A 19,341-nucleotide genomic window follows, 5' to 3' on the forward strand; every position below is an offset into this window, starting at 1 on the left:
TCCTCCTCCCCATCCTATCCCTCCAGGCCAAGAGTCAAGCTGAAGCTTTTTGATAACACAGGACTGCTCTCCCAAAGTGCTCAAACTGTTTGGAGAAGGAAGCAGCCTTAGTCTTTTTGTGTATTTCCAAACCACACTGGAAGCTTTCTGAGATTTATGCATCATTGTGTATAAATTATAAGAACATAAGGTAATTTTACTCTTTGTGAATTTAACTTGGGAGCCAACAGTGACTATGGTAGACACTCATATGACACTAGACAGTACTCCAGGAAATGTTGTACTTAGTAGTTATATGTAGCTTGTCCACATTCAAAGGTACTATGCCTTGCCAACATTACCTAACTTCCTTACCTCCCCTGAATGAGATCATGTTGACCTCCAGTCATCCCCAGTTTACAAATGGGGAAACTGAGGCAGAGAGGGAAGGTGAGTGGAAGACCGATCTAAAACAGGTCTTAAGAACCTAAAAACCCTTGCTCCACTGCTGTGTAATCTTGGAGGCTCCTAAACTTCATAGGCACCCTGCCTTTTTTACTTAAAAGTTTCCAGGCCCCTTGGTGTATGCCCAGAACCACCCAAGTCCCAACAGAACTGAGCAGCTTGGCAACCACCGTAAGTCCAAATGGGCGTTCTCTAAGCACACCCAAGACGGACAAGATTGGACTCCCTATCCCAAATGCCCATGACTTTCTTTTCTAACACTTGCAGGGGTGGAATCTAGAGGTGAATGCAGTCACAAGAGTCCATTCCCTCTGTAACCTGACGGGATTCATATCCACACCTCCCACCTCCTAATATAGTGCTCAGCCTACCAATGTATCAGCTCTTCTGGTTAGGAAACACTCTCAACCCTCCTGCTGCAGCTGTGTCACTATGAAGGAGAGACTTCAAGACTTACTGATGCAGAGACAGTGCATAAAAAGATGCATGACTGTAGCCTAGTGGTTAGGACACACACATATGGGAAGAGAGTACCCTGATTTCTAGTCCTTGCTCAGTGTTTTATCCATTAATTGATTGTTTAATTTGCAATACATAAACACTGTGGGACCAGGGACTAGAATCCAGAACTCCCTTCTCTCAGCTGAGTGCCTTAATTGTAAGGCAACAAAGGCCTGCTCAGTCTTTCATATTCTCTTTCTTCGGTCCAATGACTCCTGTTCACTTCTGCACACTGACTCCAGGCTACCTCTGGATTCCATTCCAAGATGTTACGCAGCAAAATGAATGTGTGGCTGAAGCATGTGCTGGCTCAGTCTAACTAGCCTGGGTAACAATGGCAGCAAAGACATATTGGGATGGTTTTTAGTACACGCTAACACCCAAGGTACGTCTGGGGAGCCTAAGAACTTAACAAGGAGCTCTGGACTCCACTCGGAGATGAGGCACCTAAAATGGGTTGGCAGTGTTTTCAGGCAGAGTGCCAAAAACACCTACAGCCTCAAATTATAAGATGTTGGCATACCGGGGTGGACAGCAGGGGAACTGCAAGGGGCCTGATCCTTGTTGTGGTAGTGCAGCTCTGGCCCCTTCCCTGCTGTGTGACCCCAGGCACACATGCTAAGCTAAATGCCTTCATGTGCCACACTCTGGCACTTGTGGTGGGGGTTGCCTACCTTACTATCTCTAGCCTAAAAGTCAGGTGCTCATAGTGCCTTACGGTGTGTGTAGACAAGACGAGGGCCCTAAATTGAAGTGGTGGGTTTTTAAAAACACCACTTCAATTTAGGGCCCTTTAAACCCTTGTGTCATGTACATCTGTGCAACTAAACTGCCTCTCCAGCAGCAGGGAGGGGAGGGCGAGCTGCTGGTGGAGGGGGAGGGTTGGTGCTTCCCTCCTTAGCAGCAGCGGCCCCCCCGCCCCCAGGCAGTACCCACCTGAAGGCACCTAGCTCGGGCAGTCCCATGGGGGGCACTGCAGCTGCAGAGTGAAGTACTGGGCCCTCACACAGCTCAGGCAGGCTCCGGGGGGTGGGGGAAGAAGGGCAGACTCACCGCTTTTATTATTTGTTTTCCTCGGGTGGAACCTGCCTTCCCGGGCTGCTGCCAGGCTGCCTGCACAGGCTTCCTGCAGAGCCCCTGAGCTGCACGGAGCCCAATGCTTCACTCCGTGGCTGTAGGGCAGCAACCTAAAACTCCTTGGAGGTGTCATTTAAGGTGCGTTACGCCCCAAGTCATTTAAGGTACATTACGCTGCCAAATTTGCTACAGCGGCTGGAATTACTGCACAATACGCCGCCGACACGTGCAAACACCAACACCATTAAAGCAATGCATGAGCATTTAACCTGCTTTAAAGTGTTGTACACACATGCCCCCCCGTTTTGTCTACACATAGCCTTAGTTTTAGATGCCTAACCCCTTAGATCTAGCCCTTGCCCTCCAGGTCACACAATGAGTCAAGTCTTGAGTGAATGAGAGAAATGCTAGGTCCTGACCTCAAGTGGCTTCTGTTGCCTTAATGATGGCTTAAGCCTGGAAATCTCAAAGGCTGACTCACTGTAAATAAACAATTTACCCTAAACTAAGAACCCTATTCTTCTTGCAGCCACAGAAGCCCTCACTGACACTGGTAAGAGTAGAGGGAACAGCATTCCTGCTTTGAGGTGCTTGGTTAACCAACAGCTGAAATTGAATAACATGGTCATGATTTCAGGTCTTAAAGGCTGGATGAAGCGTGGAGAAAATATGTTGATTTGCAAATCTGACTCCTGTGCAGCAGTACCCTAGATCTAGTAGAATATGCATAGAGCTTCTGCAGTATAGAGATTTGGGAAAGCCACTTATCAGTAGCTTTTGCACCTGTTTCTACATCTATACAGCAGACTTAATATTGATACTACTTGCTCATCTTTTGAGACATGAATGAAAAGTGTTGGCTATGTTCTAAATAGATTATCTTCATTTATAGAGTGTCTTATGCTCTTAAATAGTTTTTCTGACTTATTCTCCATGATTTTTACCTTGCACTTCATGTACCCACTGTTTGGGGTAAAGCTGGAAGAAGAAAGAAATGTCACTTTGGGTGCTACACACCATTTTTCTTTAAAGGGAAATGAAAATGTCTAGAAATTTCTTAAGAAAGCAGTAACTCTGTTGAGCCCCCATATGGGTTATAAAGAGCTAAAAAGTAAAGGAATCAGAAGCCCTCATGGGGCCAGTTCAGCAGGCAAATTCTTACTTTTCCAAGTAAATAGACAGGCAGGGAGGGGTGTGTGCCTATGGGATGCCAACACAACACTGATGCCTTTTGACCCATACTGTTTCAGACAATTTCCTGAATATATTGTGCCTATGGAGTCAGCTCATTCTCTTCAAGGAAAACCTGCCTTTTACTTAGAAAATCCTGAATAAATCTGTGTTACTCATTTAAGACCACTCGTAATGATGGACTGGTTATGAGTTCAAACAGCTTTTCACCAGCACTCTACAGCTGACTTCTCAGTTGTGCATATTCTGCCCTTCCTTTGGCTTCAGTACATGGTCTAAAAGGCCTTTGATGTGTCTTGTATCTGTGTTATATTAAGTTCATATTTTACCTGATGCAATACATCAACAGAGCTGATGTCCCCTCAGCTAGCAAAGACTTCCTGGCTTCTTTGTGCAAAAGACATGTATGTGGTCTCAATTTGTACTATGGGGTTGACTGTCAAGAGCCCTTTGGTTTAGTTTCTATGAGTGTAGAATAAAGATTACAGGGACAAGGAACCATTTCTATTGGTTGGAATAGGTATAGAAATTAATTGTTGCATGTCCTATAAGATCTAAGCTAATATAGTTTAATAAATTATTTAATAGTAAATTACAGGAGGAAAAGGCAGCATTGTCCCTATTATTAGATTTAGCAAGAGTGCCAATAGGCATCATGGTCACTCTACTTTTCTTAAAAAGTCCTTAACAGTGAAAATGTCAGAAGTACCCTCTGAGACATGCTTCCAACAAGTCATCCCAGGCTCACTAAACTAAACTTCAGGCCTAGAAAACCAAGGATAAGCCAGGTGCATGTCATAAATAAAGAGCTGTGAAAGTAAAGTAAGTAGCCACATACCTCCAGGTCATTAAAGAACAAATGCGTATCTGCAAGGTTGAAGATCATTTCTTCCATCATAAGACCTATCCGCACAGAGGTGGTGGTGTCCTGTGAGACAGTAAAATGAGTACATTCTTTAGTGATTTTAAGCTTTCTTTCCATGATTTCTGCTTCTGGCTGAATTTGGGGTCTGCCTACTCTGAACATTGTTTTTGCTGTACACACATTAATGTTGCTTATTTCCCAGATATGTTCATAATAGTTTTCCATCCTTTTCCTTAACTTCATATATGGCCAAATTCTGTCCCTCTGTGGATGCATGTGGCTCATCTTGAACAACATGTAGCTTGTTTGGGGTGAGGATATTAAGGAAGTATTAAAAATCTGTAGCTTCATAACTCCCATAGGAAATTAGCAGCTTGTCTTGTTTTACTCATAGGTGTGACTTGTCTAACACCAAGCAATGACTCAGCGACGAGTTGGGAATTGAACACAGGCGCTGACTCTTGGTTCACTGTTCTGAACATCCAGCCAGATCCCTTTCTCTGCAGGGCACATTCACATCAGTCTGTAATCTTAAGGGATATCTTTACTGCAGATTTAAGCCAACTGATCAGCATCAACCACTCATATACAGCTAGCACAATATTCCCACTGCAAAGCTCTGCTACTCTTTCCTCTCTGCCCATGTCCATTTAGGTACCTATCACAAGGCTCTTCATGTTGAAATGCTCTAGGATTCCACCTTGTCAAGTGTGAGAGAATTTGTCTATCTTTTAGGAGAATTGTGGGAAGGCTTTGGAAGATGGTCATCACTAGTCCGCACTGCAGAGTGAACGGCTTCATGCCCTATTTGGAAGCCACAAGGCTCTACCTTTGACCTCCTGCCAGATATCCCAACCCAAGCTAATGACATCTCCATGCCAGGTAAAAATGTTTTAAGTGTGGATGATACAGGGTATTTTACAATTTGGATGGACCCATGCAGTATGGATATGAACTTAGTTCTGTTGTTGAAAGAATGACCAAGCGTAATAGGGAGTTGGTAGAGAGACAAATAATGTGCCTTCTAGGCCTCATTTAAACCAAAAGGTTGTACTGTTTTCGATATAATGGTATAGTTAAAGTTAGTTAGGTATAGTTAGTTACCATATAATCCCATACAGCAGAGTTATAACACTGCTTATATAGAATAGCTATTCCAATTCAAGAAGAGGAAAAATCTGTTTTTCTATAAAGCACCTTTATACCAGCATCACAGCAGGCACGCTATGGATTGTATTGGTATACTTTTATTGGGGACAAAAAAAATTGCATCATGAACCAAAAGAATTACATCAGAACAAGAAAATTGTTCTAAACAAAGCATTAGTTATACCATGTGTTAGAAATGGGGATATTGTCAAAGGCTTCTACATACTCTAGCATGACTGACTGCATAGTAATGTCATATAACACTAGAACTTGTGTGCATGGTAACTTCATATAACACTAGAACCACTAATAGTAAACCCTGACTCTTATACAGCACTTCCACCTGCAGATTTTAAAGTGTTTGATAAAGGAAAGCATCAAGTACCATACCCATGGGGTCTTGGCACTGCCAGCATTTAAAAACAGTCCTCTAATTTTTAATTATTTGAGAAAGAGATCTAATATTACTTACACAGGCACAAGTACCAAGAAATGCTCATTAACCTTCCACAATCCAGGCCCTGATCCTGGCCCACAATGAAATCAGTGACAGAATTCTCATTGAAATCAGTAGCCCTATTTGTCTCCTCATCCTTTTTGTTTGTTGGTTTCATTCATTAGCTACCCATGGACTGTCAACTCCTAGGGACATGGACTGTGCCTTTTTATTTGTGGGCAGTATCTAGTAAATTTTGAGCAGTACATAACAAATGGCTTCATAAAATTCCTCCCCCGGTCATGCCATTCTTCTAGTTTAGAAATACTGTTCCAAGAATAAAATGAAATTAACTGAAATAATTATTGATCTTCCCTAGATTTAATTTTAAACTAGTCTTAGACAGTGATCCTCTGATCAAGTAATCTATTTCACTATTTGGGGCTTGATCTCTCACTGGGAACATGCAACTCCCAATAACATTAACCCTTAGCAAAACTGATAAATGAGCACCTGACACAGCCTCTCTTGTGACACGTGGCTCTAAATTGTTTTGTATGAATCCACTGTGACCACCACTTCAGCTTAGCCCACTACAGTGCTAAATACTATTTTTTTTATTTTCCATGTCTCTCTATATTCACGCCAAATAACTTGCTTATCCAGGTCCAGTGTAAAAACACAGAAATGTATGATGTCACAGGGTCTTAAGCACTATTCATCTGCACACTGTTTTCTTAAATATTTCTTAACACACAAACTAGAGTAATCAGTGGGTGATCTGGTAAACACCCTTTCAGTTCAGATGCATTTTGCTCCATCACATTAAGCAGCAAGAAAGCTTGAAATAGACCAATGGGCTCTCCAGTTGCAATTCATCTTCATTAAGACAGGGATCTCTCATCTTTGTGTGCCTCTAATGTATGTGGGTGGCTTTCTCCCACTGAAGTTACAAGTCCTGCTAAAACAGTGCAGATTTATATGTAGTCTTTGCCCTAATTTTCTGCAGGTTTGTGTAGAATCATGTTATTGCATGGCGAGGTCAGTAATGAACTAGTTTAGGAGGCCTACCCGAGAGCACAGTGTTTGGAGGCTGTTTCAATCAACCTTTGTGGCAGATGGGTAACCTAATTATTACGCATTCTTGGTGTAGTTGTCTTTAATTAGAATAGAATGGTTGTGGTTGCAGCCATATGAATGACTCACAGGGACTACACTAAACTAGAGAAAACCATTGTTACTCATGTTCAAAAATGCTTGCAACTGCCCAGGAGAGAAGGGTGCTTTCTTCTTTGGGGCTGAAAGTAAAACTAAAAAATTTACGGCCAATGTTCCTAATCGTAATTTTTGTCATAAAAGGTCTAAAACTACTCTCCGCCCCAATTTTTACAAATTTCAAGTATTTAGTGTATAAGTGAAATAAATATTTACAATAATTTCTTTCCAAGATTATTTATCCAGGAGATCAAGGTTAAAATCAGGAAGGCCTTTTCAGTCCCTGGCACGATTGCTTCAAACCTGCTCGAAGTCTCAACTGGGACTATTTGAAACTGTGGGAATGTGCACTGCAGCAAATCATGCCTCAGAGGAGCACTGCCTGTCTCCTTAGGGATGTTCAGATCTCTGCCCCCGAGATGGGGACTACCAATGGGAGAATTAGAGCAAGTCCCCAGTGCTGATGGAGGCACCAACACAGTTGCACAGGTGTGAGGGTATTGATTTTCTTCAGCATGCTGGTGCTTGGAAAGCTCTAATTAATGTTCTGGTTATTGCAGAAGCTCTCTGTGACTAACACTGAATTGAATTTTACTGCCCACGTGAAGTTACATCAAGGGAGCTATTTTGAAGGAAAGATGTAGCTAGGAAGGAATGATTTTATTTTAATGAAGCAATTTATTTCTTCTATATTGTAAGGGCCATTACCTTTTAAATCTCTTTTCGGATATCTCACCGGTCGGTATCTTTCATATGTTTCTTTTCTTTGGGTCTGTCTGCAACTTTATTGGTATTAATAGCCAGCATGCAGTGGGGAACATTTGTGCAGTGCAGTGTATGAAGTTACTTTCTCTTAAACTGAAACAATATGTAGATTAAACTGCAGATGAGAAAAAATCCTTCTCTTGAGATAGAGAATGTGATGGAATGAAAATAAAAACAGAAAAATGCACTTTACCACCCAGCAGGGAAGTCAACTAGGGAAATGATTTGGCATCAATGCATAGCACAGTATGGACATTTCCTCTACAGTAGGGCATGTTTCCAAGTCTAAAACAGTCTGATAAAGTTAAACAGGCAAATCAGCACTCCTATTATTATTTATTATTCAGATAAATTGGTGTCCAGAGGCACCAGTCATGGCCAGGACTGCCCAATGAATCCATACTTGTATTCCTGTATACCATAACTCCAAGAAGTACTAGTCACAGAGCAGGATCCATTACGCTAGGTGCTGTACAGACACAGAACAAAAAGATATCTCTTGGCTTAATAATTTTTGTTGAAGACAGACAGAAGCACAAGAAAAGAATGAGGTAATATTTGCCTGCAAGACAGGAAATATTTCTAGCACCTCACATCTTGTCAAAGTCTTCTGTAAGGATCACAGGAAAGGAGGAGTTCAAAGAAGAATAATGAAGTAGCTTTGCAGATGTTTATAGGAATCTTCTCCCAAAGCTGAGAGGCAGCATAGAAGAATGCAAACAGGCTACCAGAAAGCAGTAGTGATTATTAGTTGATGTTTCTTGGTGTCAGTATGAGAGGTATCAGGGCAGGAGTCGGTTAAATTAGGTGCTGTATAAAACAGAGACTCTTAAATTCAAATTAAGAGTATTGCAAGTCACTGTCTAAGGACAGTACAGAGTCTGCTGCCTTCCTTTCTAGGAGGGGCTGACTTTAATGGATGACCTCTCTTCCCAAATTGGAAGCATGTCAGCTCAGCTTCTGACAGATGTATTTAAGGTATGATGCAAAACAGGTGCTAGAATACAATGTTTTGAATGATTTTTAACAGTATGGAGCTGACACTTCCACAGACACTGAGAGACGAAGATTGGCAGATTCAAGGTCCATAGTACAAATCTTCACCTCAATACTTTCCTTCAGATCCAGTATCCTCTTTGCACTCCCTTTATGCCAGGCGAGGTAGTGTGCTGGGTTCAGCCTTTAGCTTAAGGGCAGCTTTATTTCACAACTGCTGAAAGCCAACATAAGGTGCTGTTCCAGCAGCTGAAAATCAGCCAAGTAAAAGGGCAGCCTGTCTACTGGGAAAGCAGGTGTTGCAGAAGCCAATGCAGTGGCTTCATACTTATGCTTTAGGGGGATTCTCTCATGCAGAGGCGGGCAATTATTTCGGGCGGAGGACCGCTCACTGAGTTTTGGCAAGCCATTGAGGGCTGCATGACAGGCAGCCAGGAGCAGATAAATACTAATTTTCAAAAATTTTTAGGTGCCCCGCGGGCCAGATAGAGTGGTATGGTGGGCTGCATTTTGCCCACCCCTGGTCTAGAGGCTGGCTAAGCTAGCTTTGGTTTGGAAAACCTATACAAGGTTGCCCATATACCCTGAAAATTATTGTGGTAATTCTCTGGGATCTGTTAGTTTCCAAGGGTCCAGTTTTCCAATGTGTATGGGAAACATTTAACCTAAGGCTGGTTTTGAAGGTGACACAATCTGTGAATGCACTAACCCAGTAGTGAGACTGGATCTTAAACTCCTAAAAAATAATCTCCTCCCAAGAACTACTTCTTACAGCAAAAATGGATTAAACTGGAAACACAAGCTTTGAGTGCTTGTTTAGTAACATTAGAAGAATGAGGTCCTACCCCCTTACTAATCTAGTAGTTCTGCTTTAACAAACAAGGACAATGAGAGGTAGGGATAGAAAACAAGCAATATCCTTTGTAAATAAGACTACGGACATTACAGTCCACCCCTGGATGCGTCACCTCTGCCATGCACAGCTGTTGTAGCTTCCTTAAGTGCCCGAATTAAACAGCTTCACCCAATTACTTTTGGGGTGCAGTTATAGCATTAAGGGATATGTTACAGGCAGGAACCCTGAGACAGCTCAGCTGTTGTGCCACCATTGGCAGGGAACACACGCACCTTCCTATGGGATTAGAAAGGTTAGCACAATAGCAGGAGCACCAGTTTAGAAAAGGCCTTAGTATACTGAGGAGTACAAGGACTGCCATTGTGCCCGTCCAATGCAAAAGGGAAGGAACAGAGCACTTTATTACAGTGTTGTCAGACATTTCTGCTATGGTGTAATGTTGCAAGATCACTCTGGTGCGTAATTACAAATCTCTAACGCTGTCCTCATAAGCTAGCTGGGATCCAGAAATGGGAAGGTAGAGCAAAGTTGTAACCATTTGAACTGGGTCAGTTACTTTAAAAGTCTCTCTTGTTTATGATTTGAACAGCCACTGTTACCATTTCTAGCTAAGAAGAACTTATTTCACATACTGTGTGGACTGTCTGAACCAGGGCCTGATCTTGCAAGACAGACTCCAACCACCTTAGAACTGGTGCTGTACTTACACAACTCCACGGGAATTATGTTTTCATTTCTTATATCAATCTTATATTATGTCTAAGCAGTCATACTGATGACGACTCCATTTCTTTGCCAGGAGAGAGAGCCCTTTTGTTCAGGGGAAATTTTTTTTTTTAGAGCCCAGCTGAAACCTGTGATTGTTATTTTATGTAAAGCAATTGGTGACAGTATTCCTACTGCTGGAATTGTCTAGTCCTGTGAATTAATGCTATCCTATTTGCAACCTTAAATTCAGCAGAACAATATCACTCCATCAAAAACTATATTTATTGGTCCATTTTTATTTAGCCTAGCATCCCCCTTGTTTAGTATTAAGGGGCAGGGCTAGGGATGTGAACCAAAGTCTGTAGAGAAGTCTTCAGTGTCCTTTGGTTCAAGGATAATCCCCATACCATGTTTCCTGGAGATCAGAAAGGTAAAAAACAGGGAGACAGAAGTCACTGGATCCTACAACACAAGCAGAAAAATACCTTACCTGGCCTGTTCCAGCCCCTGTAAATCAGAATCAAACTGGTTACAGTGTAGACTAGATCATTATAACAGCTTATTTTTGGACCTGCCCATTTTGCATTCTATCAAGATATTAATTGTTTTTAAGTAACCTCATTCAGCAGAGGGTTATTTTCCCCCCTCTTGTAGTCTTTTCATGGTTTGAGCTAAATACTAGAACTGGCAAAATGTGATGTTTTAAAAAACTGGCCTCTCAAATCAAAATTGTAATTTTTTTGTGAATCTAAATTCTGGAAAAGATATCAAAAATTGGGTCAATTTATATTTCATGTCAATTTTGGCCTATTTTTATTCTGATTTTGCTATAAATTGACTTAAATTTCAAAATGAAAAAAAAGTTAACCCACAAAATGCACCATCTTTGTTTCAAAGGTGTCAAAATACAATATTGACAGCATTTAAAAAATGTTGAAACATTTTTATAATAAAGAGCTTTTTGAAAAAACCCCAGCATTTTCAGATTAGAGAAGTTTTTGTCTAAATTTTGGGTCGGCTCTACTGAACAGTTACAGCCAGAACAAGGCACAACACAATTCAGTTCTGCAAAAATAGATCTTGCGGAGTAGTTTAATGATGACTGTTGCATGTGAAATAGACTTTGTATATACTGCAACTGAGAATGTGATTTCAGGTTTGATCCACCTAGCTTAGGCAATAACAATAGAGGCCGTACACCCGTACTAAGTTCCTTGCTATTTATCTAAGGAGTGACCAAATACTGGGCCAGACATTACACATAACTGAACAGAAACTGGTCTAAACCCACAACTGTACAGAAGTTTGGTGCACAGACTGGTTTAAAAATGGTGAATCCTGGTCTAAGAGATCTGGATCAGTCTGGTATCAGACTTAATCAATTTAGGTTAGACGAGTCTATTGAATATCTGACCCAGATCCCCTCCCATTGCAAGCTAGGTCGCAATCTGCCAGCATCCCAGTCTGCTTTGAAGCCCCTCCTCCCCCCCGCCACTGCTACCTTCCCCTCACAGGGCAGAGGGCTAGCCTCAGCCAGCGCTTGGCTGCTCCTGCGCTCTCACATAGCCCTGTCTTCTGCATGGGAGCAGGAAGGAGGAACCCTGCCACGCACCCCTTCCCCGCAACTGTACTAGCTTGGGTCTGGGGCAGCTGTCAGTGGGACTTGGGAGAGTGCGAGAGTGGGATGGGACAGGAGCTGCACTCAAGACACCAGTGACCCAGGACCAGCAGTGACCCCCAGCCTGACCCAGCAGGCAGATCTGCTATGTGCTGCTGAGGGTACTGAGGGCATCCAAGCCCAGCTGCAGCCACACATGTACCCAAGACATGCCGGACAGGGCCCAGTGCTGGGCATCTCCTGGGCTGGCAGAGGCACCAGGACAGGGGCAGTGCAGAAGGCTACAGGTGTGTGGGGCTGGAGCTGTCATTGATGCACACCTCTAGGGGTAGGGGCAGGGCGTGGGCAAAGTAACAGGACCTGGCTCCAGGAATGCCAAGCCGCTCTGTGAAGATTGTACTCTGCTGTCACCTGTCTCACGGTGCTGCCCAGGCAGCCAACTCTGTGCTGCCCTGCCCTACCCCACTGCCTACCAGGTGAGGTGCCCCACAGGTGTACCAGGGACAGTCCCCACAGGGCAGGAGCTCTGGGGTTAGTGTGCCGCTCCCTGGGGACCCCCACCCCAGCTGTGGCTCAAGTCAGCACCTTCTCCACCTGCCCATTGAGGTGGCCCCACGAGAGGCACTGGCCCCGGGTAGTGGGCATGGGGCAGGAGCCAGTGCCTTGTGGGGGAACAGCTGCTGTAGTGGGGTGGGGGAAGAATTGCCCATCCTAAAGCTGCTGCCCTGCATATCACCCTGTAAGCTTGGAGATGGCCAGGAAAATGGCAGGGCATGGTGGGCCAGAGCAGGGCAGAGCCAGCTGCCCGGGCAGTGCCAGGAGGCAGGCAGCAGCACAGAACTGTCTGCACAGAGTGGCTTGGCATCCTTGGAGCTAGAGTCTGAATCCCATTGCTTTTCCCCCACCTTGCTCTCATCCTCAGAGGTGTACACTGGTGACACCTGGCCCCGCATGCCCGCAGCCTGCTATGTTTCTCAGTCACTCCCGCTCCTGTCCTGGAGCCTCTGCCAACCCAGGCCCTGCGTGACATGTCCTGGGTACATGTGTGGATGCAGCCAGCTTGGACACCTCCAATGCCCTGCCCTCAGTAGCATGCGGTAGATCTGCCTGCCAAGAGGGGGCTGGGGGCGGGGGGCAGTTCCAGGTCACAGGAAACAGCCCCTGTCCTTCTCCCCACCCCTTCCGCCTTGCTGACAGCCACCCCAGATCTAAGCTAGCATGGTGGGGGCCTCCACTCCTCACTCCCCTCCTCCCATTGCCCAGCCCTGCTCCCTGCCAGCACATGGCTGTTGGCAGGGCAGTGGGGGGCAGAGGCAGCCTGCTTAGAGGCATTCGGGAGTACCCCCAACCTGCTGGCTTTGGCCACTGCAGGCAGTCTGCATAATGCCTGCCCCTCAGAGCCAGTGTCTGTTCTGGTCCCTCCTGGCCCAGCTTTGAGCACTTACAGTAAAGCACGAAACTCTGACCACTTCTGCCTTGCGTTTTTTGAACATTTGTCCTTAGCCTGGAAGTCCATGCTGCCGTATCTTCATTGCTACCACCATTCATGCCAGACAGAGTAAGGCCAGCTTGAGTATGCCTACATGTCTTGCAGTCACACTTCCTACTACAATGCAGACTTGCTTAATTGCTTGGTACCAACAAAAGTCTCCTCATTGCTTCTTTCCCAAAACACTGAGCCTTACTTTTCACTATGGCTTATACCTGCCCTAAAGTATGCATTAAAAACACATGTATTTGTTACCACCTGCAGCTACTACTAATCCAGGTGGCTGGGCCTTCACAGGCAGTTACCTCCTCCTGTACAGCTTTTGGGGAAATTGTAATAGGAAGTGAGAGGCAGGCTTATCTCTGGCAATCTCTCAAGTGCAAGTCACTCTTACCTCAGTTTCTGGTTCCAAATTGCTCTAGCTCCAAGCTTCTGTCTTGCAGACAAACTGTTCAGACTTGCATGCCATGAGCAAAGGGACAGACCTGGCTGCTTTGAGATGGATAGCAAACTATAGCAGACTTGTTGTCTGAGTTTGCCTTTATTTACCAATGTGCCAATTAACCTGACATTCTGAACATTAGGACAATGCGATTCCAAGCATGTATCTTGGATTCAGACTTTTTTTCTTTTTAAAAGAAAAAAAAATTTAAAGCCTGCTATTTAAAACCAATCAGGCTCTTTAAATCCCTGCCAAATACCTGTTTATGCCGTGAGCAAATAATTACTTTTCTACAAGGAAGAAAGTATTAATTAAAAGTATTTATCAGACTCCTATTCTGTAGGTTTATCTGCAGGAGGTGTCAGCCAGAGGTGAGAGACGGATTAGTACACAATCGAGAGCTTTCCAAGTTAAATCTCCTCCTTGGGGTTAGATGTTAATAATGAAGCTGGCACTAAAAGAAGGAATTTAATGGTTTTAATTGGGTTTAATTACTTGGAAACTCCTGGAAAAAACAACCAGTTTGGTTGCAATATTATTAAAAGAAAAAAAAAAAGCAATGGCTTGAAGAGAGAGAAGGTTGGGCCACATGTTTGAACAAAGACAGGTTGCGAGAATAAACTAGTTCATTTGGATGCTGTATTTCATACCCTGATCAGAATGTGAGAAGGCTGCCCGGTTCACAGGGGAAAGTGGCCCCCATGGGTACATGTAGAATCTGTTTTCCTCAATTCAAGTAGGTACATGTATTTGTATTTGGGCTTTCAAGGAGGGGAAACCCTTTAGTTCTTTTCATGGGACTTTTAAAGTGCTGAGGAAACCAATTTATAGAGCTATAGACCTCTGTTTCTCAAACTGGGGTATGCTTGCCCCTAGGATCATACAGAGAACATCTAGAGGATGGAAAAATAGATGAAGGGAAAGGCAAATTATAAATGGAGAAAAAGAATAAGAATAAAGAAGGATGCTGTTACCATGCAACTGGCGACATAGTACTAAATAATCCATATTGCTTCCTGGTTATACGTACACTGAATATATACACAACAAGGAAGCACAGACTCAAAGAGAGCCAAACATTTTTGGAAAAAAAAAAATCACTGAACTAGATAAATGCTAGTTTTAGTCTTCTGGACAGCTGCTTCCCAAGCAGTGGTGCTCTGAAAAGATAGGGAAATAGAGGAGGATTTTCTGAAAGTGCTTAAGTGACTTCACAGCCTAGTTCTATTTTCAAAAATGACTTAGGAACCTAAACCTCATAGAAAGTAAATCAAACTTTTAAAAAAATAGGACTGGATGATTTTGAAAATAGCACTGCAGACCTCTCGCTGGTTTATATGAGACAGTTTGGAGACTGAAATAAATGGGACCATTACACATACAATCACAGTATTTCATCTGAAAAATGATAAATTCAGATTGATTAGATATGCTTTTGAGCCTGAATGAACAGCCCTAACATTCAACATGCTGTAAACTTTGCCTGACAAAAGCAAACAGTAGCTAAACAAAACAAAAAAAGCCTTCATGATTTCTTTTTTTTCACAGCTAGCTTTGTACATATATTAAAAATGTAATATGGGAGGTATCAAAAACAGTGCTCTTAACCAAAGTCATCAGCCAAGTACATATTTTCCACCTATAAATTTGAAGGTAGCACAAAATTAAATCAGATGTTGAGGTGTTCTTATGGATATGTTTCACAGAGTTGTCTTGGCTCCTAAATCTATTTTCAGTGTTTATAAATCTGTTTTTTCTTTGGAAATGTCTAAGCTGGGGTCAGCAATCTATAGTCCACGGGCAGGATCTGGCCAATGGGATGATTTTATCTGGCTCTCAAGCTGGGGGGGTGCTTCTGCAGTGATCTGCATGTACAGCCATGAGTGGGTGGTTGGGAGAATCACAGCAGTGGCTGTGGCCAGGTTGGTTGAGAATCAGTGCAGCAGACCATACTGGCTCTCCCAAGTCATCTTCCTTAGTCTGTCAATGCAGAGATTGCCTTAAAGGAAAACTGATTTCCGTTGCATTCCTTGTATAAGATTCTCGTCATTGGAGCCCTTCCTAGCACAGCTTATTCGGTGCATGGTGGAACTTGGAGCCATGGAGCAGCTTTGTAGGACTGGGATCTTTTCATTTGGAGTTATGCTCACTGGTTTGTCATAATATAAACACAGTGGTTGCTCCCTTAGGGCTCTCATCTGGCCCCAATGCTGCTTTCGTTAGACACATTAGTGCTCTCTTAGCTTTTTCTCAAGTTGCCTTATCAACCGTTTTCATTGTGATCTTGATGACAGCTATTATGAAGGATCCATCCTTTCAGGATTTAAAAAATTGGGACCCTCTAATTAAGAAAAACAGTGCTCATATCTTCTAGCTAAAGAGGAGACCTCAGTACTGCGGTATTCTGTTTCCAAACTCTGGCTGTAGAGAGAAAACCTGCTGGGACCCTGATTTCTTTTGCTTGACTAGCAGGCTCTTCAATCCCCAAGGTTTCTGTGCCACCATCAGTATACCTCAAAAGTAGTAATATGGATATCTTAACGTTGTTCAAAAGCAAGATCTGAAAAGACTCCACAGTTATCGGTGCCCTCTGAATACTGGTGGATAAGATTTTCGCACTGGAGATAATAATGTACTATACAATTAGAACTTGCTGCAAGGGTGAGACATTTCAAGGGCAATAGAACAAAAAATAAATCTGATCCTTATATTGAAGAGATGATTACATCTGCATCATATAATTTGTCATACTATCCTTTGCCAAGCAGCTGAGGCTCTGACATTCCTGTCTAAGAGCAGAACACCAGTAGGCCTCTTTGCACTGCCTTTAGACTTCAGTTTGTGGACAGCATAGTGATGCTCTAGCCACACATGGTGGCACCTATTCTAAAGATGCGTTATAAAATGTTAATTAGCATGCAGAACCTGCCTAAGGCTTGTTCCAGTGTCCTATCATTGTGTTCTCTCCCTTGCATGCTTTTATGGGTTTCTACATAATTTCCTAATGCCCAGTGCAGAGATGTAAACAGCAGACCTTTTCCAGAAGGCAGGTGCATTTACAGTCAAATAACCTGAACAGGGAATAAAGCTTGGTCTCTTATCATGCTCCTGTTTCTCATGTTTATTAGGGCTGGATAAAAATATTTCCTTTGTGGGCAAAACCATCATCTCATCTGTGCTAAGGGAAAATACCTAATTTTTGCCTTGAGGGAACAAAATGAAACCTCTCTTGCTTGTTTTATTTTTGTGCTGGGGAAATTAAGTCAGTTTCTGTAGACAAAATTGTCTAATGTCTTGTTAGTCAAGCGGTACATTTGACTCAGAGTGAGCAGTAGGATATTGCCATTTTCAGGGCCACTCGGCTGACAACAGCCATACATTAAAGTCCAGATTCAGTATACTCCACTACGTGTTCTGACACTTACTTGCATTAATCTGTCCACAGATAATGGGGACAGTGCCTTAGAGCTGTTTTGCTCTTATCAGGAGCCAGATAAAGTTTCCTCATTAAGCAGATACAGTTAGAAAAGATGGTTTGCCAGTGTCTGTTGCAAATAGATCCCTGCTCTTCTCTTAAATGTACCGCTTATGCCACAGCAACAAGAATTTCAGGGGACTTCAAAGGTTCTGTATGCAAAACCTATGTGGTCTACTCATCAGGAAAAAAAATCTGTACCAAAATGCAAAGGTATGCAGGACAAGGTATTTAAACCCCCAACTCCCATACTCCACAAGTGCGTAGAAGCTGAACAGTTTCAGACACTCAGATGAATCCCTCCCCTATGGCAGTGGCTTCAAAGGTATCCTCAGGATCCATATCTGTGAATGCTGGGGTTTGATTAATGTCCCATGGGAATCAGGCCCCTAAATAGTTTCATTTTGTTGCATTTTTAAATCTGTGCAATGGTTCTTCTGTTCATCAAGAAAAAATGTTTGTTAAGGCATGTGGAAGGCTTTACATCTGATGTTATCCTAACTCAGCAAGTTGTTTCTCACTACCCTCACTATTTTCTGCTCCGAGATAGAATATAATTATCTTATTCAAATCCTGTCCCATGAAAAAGGGCCATGTTTTCATGATACAGTCCACTGAGGTAGAAACATCTAGTTGTGCACAACCATGCAGAATTGTCTTTGACATGCAACAATATAGTTTATCTGTGTTTACATGTCGAGTTTGAATATCTCTTTTTAATACAGGTTCCTAAATATAATAGAAGTAAACTATGTTTAATTACTTGGAGGCGCTCAGGACTACAGTCACCTCAGCTACCACTTGGCTGGTAATCCAGCATCATTTATGACATGCACTTTCTATTAAAAAAATCCTTTAATACTCCTAAATGTCATATGTGCGCACTGTGCTTAGAAAGCCCATGGATCACCTAAGCTCTGCTACAAGAGGTTAAATTCATAAATCCTGTTCATAAAGTCTCCTGTGTCCACCTTTCCAACTATGATAGTTAGTTTTACCTGTTTGCACTGTTACTTCTTCCAGTTACACAACCAAAATGACAGAACACCAACATTTGCTCTCAAAATACATTTTAGAAATAATCAAACAGCTGGAATTATATATTCTGTATGGTTCCTCCTTTCTCCCCAGTAATAAGCCAATAATTAATATAGCAAGCATGTCTAAAGGAATGGACTTTTTTTAATTACCTAAAATGACTGAATAGTTTTTTTATTTAACTTAAGAAGGCATTAAATACAAGATTTAGCCTGCAGTGGGTAAAAAATCTCCAACTTCCTCAGAAAATCCTTTCCAAATTGTATTCATCTTGACTTAATCCACAATCTACTGAGTGAATTAGGCTGTATTTGTTTTGAAAATCTATTTTATGGAGTTCCAAGGTCTGTGTTTTCCTTAGGAAGGGCTTATTCTGCCTTTTTGACCAGGATGCCTGCTAGTAGGCCATAGCCTAGGCCTCTGCAGGTTTTTAATGTCCCAAGGTGCCCAGCACATATGACTAACAAAATGTAAATAAACACAGCTGAGCCAAGAAGAAATTGGAAGGTTTTCTCATTAAAGAAATAAAATAAACAGATGTCCTTAAGCACTTTGGCTCATGTTTGTCAAAGGAATGGAAAACTCTCAGATGTTTGAACAGCAGTAGTGATACAAGGCCACATCTTGAGCAAAAGGAGGAGGAGAAAGAAGAAAAAAAGTCCATGACACTTTGAATTAACTAATAGTCCTCAGGGGAGGGCGCTTTTGATTTGAACCTTAGCAACTTCTACAAATAGTTTTTAACTGCCTAGTAATAAAATGGGTTTTTATTTCTTCTCAGTTTGTAAAGTACTAAAGGACAGATCCAGCCACTAAGAGCATGAATCACCATCAGTTTTGATTAAAACCCTATGGTGTTTCAAATGGGTAGTGGTTTTTGGGGCCGGTGTAAAAATACAGCAATGTACAAGCTGTTTTAGGCATAAAGGCCTGTGATTAAAAAAAAAAAAGGTATCAAGTACAGTTGATCAAAATCTTTTTCAATGAAAAATTTTAACTAAAGTCCACTGAAACAAGCCTTTTGCAGGAGCATCAGTTCTACTGACACTTTTGCTGAGGTAGGTCTAGGATGAAAT

General features: G+C 42.6%; 1 protein-coding gene across 4 annotated transcripts in view; it reads right to left on the reverse strand.

Annotated features, from left to right (window-relative positions):
- The window catches only part of EYA2 (EYA transcriptional coactivator and phosphatase 2), a 91,210-nt gene that overhangs the window by 25,531 nt on the left and 46,338 nt on the right, over nt 1-19,341 (reverse strand). For all 4 annotated transcript variants that reach the window (XM_019539599.1, XM_019539595.1, XM_019539597.1 and 1 more), the window contains one exon: nt 4,052-4,141. In XM_019539599.1, coding sequence (XP_019395144.1) covers nt 4,052-4,141 — 90 coding nt within the window. The remainder of the gene's footprint in view (nt 1-4,051; nt 4,142-19,341) is intronic.

Source organism: Crocodylus porosus, unplaced genomic scaffold (genome assembly GCF_001723895.1).
Source record: "Crocodylus porosus isolate Cpor-Errol unplaced genomic scaffold, CroPor_comp1, whole genome shotgun sequence".
Taxonomy (NCBI): Eukaryota; Metazoa; Chordata; order Crocodylia; family Crocodylidae; genus Crocodylus; species Crocodylus porosus.